Source organism: Kryptolebias marmoratus, linkage group LG12, assembly GCF_001649575.2.
Source record: "Kryptolebias marmoratus isolate JLee-2015 linkage group LG12, ASM164957v2, whole genome shotgun sequence".
NCBI classification, from domain to species: Eukaryota; Metazoa; Chordata; class Actinopteri; order Cyprinodontiformes; family Rivulidae; genus Kryptolebias; species Kryptolebias marmoratus.
In genome coordinates this window covers 23,044,259-23,049,855 of record NC_051441.1, presented here as the reverse complement: position 1 = coordinate 23,049,855, position 5,597 = coordinate 23,044,259, and the positions used below count along the sequence as shown (strand labels likewise).

Sequence of the window (5,597 nt, the reverse complement as noted above, 5' to 3'; positions counted from 1 at the left end):
ATGTTTCTCGGCTGGGCTGGGAACGCCTTGGGATTCCCCTGGAGGAGCTGGCCCAAGTGGCTGGGGAGAGGGAAGTCTGGGTCTCCCTGCTTAGGCTGCTGCCCCCGCGACCCGACCCCGGATAAGCGGAAGACAATGGATGGATGGATGAATGGATGGATGTTGTAATAGGATAGAGAATAGCAATGGTCAATATAATTGTTTCAGTTCTCTGATTTATTTTACAAGTAATAATAGGCAGGCTAGAGACAGGTCTTACCAGGACAAGAAAAGCAACACTACTTTTGAACAAACAACAACAAAACAAACAAAGAATTTGAAAATTTCATCCCCTTGATGATTCATCAACAATACATTGTTCTGTGATTTCTGCAGGTTTTTCTCTCACATCCTGGAGTTGAAGTCCACTTTCCTGACCAAGGACCTGTTCACCTCAGCTAGGGAACGACAACCTACACACACACACACACACAAAATAACTGAGTTGGTCAAAGATTCATACATGTTTTGACAATTTACAGAAATTTTGACAATGACAAAAAATATGTACATATTTACTCCACTGTTATTTATAAATGTGTTTACATCTTTCTATTAAAAACATTTACATTATAACCTAAAACAAAACCAAAAAAGGAGTAGAAGGAGTAGACTGAAGCTGAAGCTTATTTACGCCCATCCCATGTCAAACTCAATCCTCAATACTGAAACAGACTGATTATTTAATCTCACTGATCTTCTGCTCATGAACTCTGACTTTAACTGAGGCATGTGAGGCTGTAGGGCTTTAGATCTTGTTCTGGGTTCTTTTGGGACATCCTGGATGAGTTGTCAATGCGCTCTTGGAGTAATTTTAGTCGACCGCTACTTCTGGGAAATTTCACCACTGTTTCATGTTTTCTCCATTTGTAGATAATGCCTTTATTTACGTAGGGCTACTACTGTTGACTATTTTTTTGTTGAGATTAATCTATCAACTGTCATGAATGTTGGTGTTGTTGGGGTTTTGTTCTTTGTTTGGGGTTTATGTCTTGTCACCATTCACCTGCCAAGTAGTTTTCCATTCATGCCTGCCACGCCCACCTCACCTGTTCCTTGTCAAGCCCACAGCTGTACCCTATTATCATCTTTCCCTCAGTGTTTTAAAACCGGTCTCGTTTCTCCTCTCCTCACTGGATCATTCCGCTTTGTCCGCTTGTTCCTCGTCGTTTGCCATGCCATGCCTTGTGTCTCGTTTTGGATTTTGTTATTGTTCATTTTGCTGCCACGTCAGCCTTTTGCTTTGCCTATTTATTTAAGTTAATAAATTAGTTTCCTTTTTATACAATGAGTCTGCGTTCTGGGTTCGCCTCTGCCTACCCCCTTCTGACATCAACTAATTTATTGAATAATTGATTTATCTAAATAACTCCTCCAAAATCATAATCCACAATTTTATTTTTGTTCATTTTATTTTTAAACAGTCAACTTTGGTATTTACAGTATATCGCAAAATAAAATGTAAACTAAAATGTTCAAATTAAAGTGAAAAATATAGGTTTAAAGTACCATCTCCAACATGATTATTTATGTATTTGAAAACAAAAAGCCTGAATATTCTGCATGCTGTAAGGATATTATTGGACTGAATTGAACTGAATCAAATTCCTTTGCAGGAATTCAGAGGCATGGCTTTGTCTGCAGAGAGAGGAGAGATGCGAGCACAGCACAACTATTTAAAATTATATAATGGAGACTGAAATGTTCGGTAGCACTTTATATCAACTACACATTATTTAGCCTTATTTAATCATTCATAAATGATTAATTACCCTTGAAATCATTCATTAAGGATGATTCATACTTAATAAGCTATAAATTAACACATTTATTAATGCTTTACCCATAAAGGCTAATTACTTCAAAACCAACATACTCAATGTTTATTCATGATTATTAACTCATGAACTAACTATTCTATATACTGTGTGTATATGTATGCAAATGGTCATAAAAATGTACTTTCACTCCATGTGTTAGACATGTAATAATGGATAGAGAATGTTTCAACTGACTATATACTTATCCTGCTATGCATTAATGTTTAAGACAGTTGTTAGTAGTTAAGTCTTTTTGTGAATCCTTCTAAAGTGAAGACTATTTATGCTTTATTAAGTATTTGTTAATGTAGACAAAACCCTGAAGGGTCACAAGTTCCTTTTGGAGGATTTTGTTTGGGCCGTTGTGGGCTATTTGGTTCTTGTCCAACTAAATCAAGAGATGCGACACCATTCTTCTTCAAGTGAAAACTTTTGTACTAAAAAATATCAGATTCATAAAGCTCATAAGTTTGTTGGTAGGCTTTCACAATAATAATAATAATAATAATAATAATAATAATAAACTGAAATATCTTGAAACTGACAAAAGTCAAATGGGATCCCTTATTGTTTATTCCATATTTAACACAAGTTAGACTTAGCTTTTGATTATTGATTCAGTTGAATATTTCATATTTAAACAAATGAAACTGGCATGATGGTACCCTTAATTTAATATTTTTTAGTAGCACCTTTTGTGCTGATCATATTCTACAAACCATCTCTGTACTTCACAATGAGACATTTGCCAGCAGGTAGATTGGACCACTCTTCCTGAGCAAACTGTCTCCACATTACAATTTTCAGATCTTTCTATCAGTGTTCAAAAGAATTAAGCTCTAGGCTTATGGAGGGTCATTTAGGAATAGTCCAGTGTTGTGTTCTCAGATGTTCTTGATTCTTCTAGCTGTATGTTTTGGGTCAATATCCTGTTGGCTTTATTGTTGATGTTTTCTGTCAGTAGTGGAGCCTCCTAGGTCTTCTTTCATGGAGCCCATTATAATTCAAAATGGGATAGATGGTGCAATTTTTGACTTCTGAAGTCATCTTGAATGGTTTTGGAGGACTTTGTTGGATTTTTTTCTACCATCCTTATGATTGTCTGATCAACCTGAGTGTGCTTGTCCTGGGATGTTGGCTACAGTACGATGAACTTTATTCTCAGCTGTGGTCAGAGTAACATGAAGCTGTTCTAGGCTTTACTTTGAACATGAATATCTACAGTTCCTCATACAGCTCTGGCCTTTGCTTTCTCTGCTCCATGTTCAGTGAGGTGAACCAAACCATACCAAACTATCCAGAGGCTGTTTGTTCCCTTTAAATGGCTGATGAAAAGCTTGAAGGTGTAGAGAAAGGAACTTCATGAATGATGACCCATACGCTGTTCTTAGTTTGAACGTTTACTGCAAACATTTCAAGGCAGAATACATTGAATTGTGCTAATAAAAAATGCACAAGTATATCAGACTCAATCAAGTGTTCCACTTTGGTTATGGCTTTTCAAAATAGAAGCACTTCCAGTGAATGTGCAATAGTGCATACGTTTCTTAGTAATATCTATTTTTATCCTCATTTCAGCTTCAATTTTATGAACTAATTTATTCTGGATAAAATGTCTTCTCTTTAAATTATTTTAACATAACATTTCACAACATAAGGCACCTAAGATACGAATTAAGGTCTGACACTTAACCTTTCAAACATGATACCAAAGCAAGATTACTCTTTTCTTTAAGGGTTCCTAAGGAAGCCGAGACGTGTTAACATAAACTTTTTTCTGATGGTTTTCTCGAGATCACAAGTTATTTATGTCACTATCATGAAATAACATTTATATTTTCTCAACATAACAAGATGATTCTCTTTTCTTGAATGCTCATGATCAGTTTCTCAATGTTCTTAAAACCATGTCAAGAACGGACTCAAGCTGAAAATGTCAGATTGTGGGGAACCTGACAGAGATCAGATTTTACTTCTAACACAGGCTGAAATTAGAATGTGTTTGTCTGGTAGAGATAACTTTCATATCAGCCCTCGTCATTTAAGGAATCCTCTCCCACTGGTGAATGGAATCAGGTTTAACACACACCAATCATCTCGTGATTTTGAGAAAACAATCGTCATTTTGTGATAACGACAAAAATAACTCATGATCTCGGGAAAACCATCAGAAAAAAGTTTATGCGGAACACACCCGCTCTTAGCTTCCGTAGGTTCCTACAAATCTGTACAAACTATTTTAGAAGATATTTGTAAAACAATCAACGAATCATTTATTTTCACAATTTTGTTTGTTTACTCTGTCACATACTAAAGACACGCAGATACACAGACAGATGCTTTTAACTGAAACGCTTCTCAATAGAAATAAAGCATTGTTTCAATGAGTTGTTAGGGTACCAGTTCTTTATCTGTCTTTGTAAGGTTGTTACCTGACAAGGCCATGGCCAGCCGCAGCTCCTCTCTTAGAAGTTCGAGAAGCTCAGTTACTCCTTCTTCTCCCTGGTCACAAGCAAACAAATGACTTGGTTTCATTTAAAATCCTTCTTCTCTTTGAGACAACACATGGAAACATTTGGACTAGTTAGCTAAGAAGCTTTGACATGTATGAGAGTGCCTGAAGATGAAGCTGTCTTGATTAATCTGAGAGGAACTTCACCTGGTAGGCGAGGCCCCACAGCACGGGGCGGCCGATAAAAACAGCTTTGGCTCCCAGAGCTAAGGCTTTGAGAATGTCCGTCCCTCGCCTCACTCCTCCATCCATGTAGACGTCACAGAGACCTTGAACTGCATTCACCACCTCCTCCAACACATCCAGCTGCACACACACACACACACTTTAAAATACTTCAACTTTACCACTTGCTTCATGGTCCCACTCTACCTTGATGCTAAGAAGGCGTTTGATCAGATATGCTTTTCTATCTGTTGCATCCTTTATTAGTCTACCAAACACCCCGAACCTGCTGGAGGAATTCAGCAAAATATTGGGGTACAAAATTAATCTACAAAAGTCAGTCAGTCAGTCAATCAGTCAGTCAGTCTCTCTCTCTCTCTCTGGGCAGAAGCCCAAATGACCACCTCCCTCAGATGACATTATTACTTCACATAAACAAATAATAATAATAATAAAATTATTACACACAAAATAGACTAATAGACTGATAAAATGCCCATATTAACAAAATAACACAGCAATATCAAACAGGATAAGCATATATCAGACAGAAGGTAAAACCAGTCTTGTTTTATCATGAAAAAAAAAAATCAACACATGGTTTCCCTGATCTTAACTGCATCACAAAAACAAAAATAACCCAATATTATAATAAAAAACTAACTGTAATTTAAAAATCTTTTTAACCCCAAATACCAGTGTTTTGTTTTTGTTTTAATTTTCAACTCATCACTAAGGCTATTCCAAAATTTAACTCCCAGAATTGAAACACATCTACACTATATTGCCAAAAGTATTCACTCACTCATCCAAATAATTGAAATCAGGTGTTCCAATCCCTTCCATGGCCACAGGTGTATAAAATGAAGCACTTAGGCATGCAAGGCGTCGGATGCAGAGGTGTAAAACATTCTGCCACTGGACTTTAGACCAGTGGAGACATGTTCTCTGGAGTTAAAACACTCTTCTCTGTCTGGCTATCTGATGGATGAGTCGAGGTTTGGTGGTTTCTAAGAGAACCGTGTTTATCTGACTTTATTGTTCCAAGTGTAAAGTTTGGT

General features: G+C 36.8%; 1 protein-coding gene across 1 annotated transcript in view; it reads right to left on the bottom strand.

The window, feature by feature from the left end:
• Window positions 1-195: 195 nt before the first annotated feature.
• hao1 (hydroxyacid oxidase (glycolate oxidase) 1) overlaps window positions 196-5,597 on the bottom strand; it is a 32,868-nt gene continuing 27,466 nt past the window's right edge. The window contains exons 6-8 of the mRNA XM_017439454.3: window positions 4,519-4,677; window positions 4,292-4,361; window positions 196-452 (exon numbers count right to left, since the gene is read on the bottom strand). Coding sequence (XP_017294943.1) covers window positions 385-452; window positions 4,292-4,361; window positions 4,519-4,677 — 297 coding nt within the window. The 3' untranslated portion in view covers window positions 196-384. The remainder of the gene's footprint in view (window positions 453-4,291; window positions 4,362-4,518; window positions 4,678-5,597) is intronic.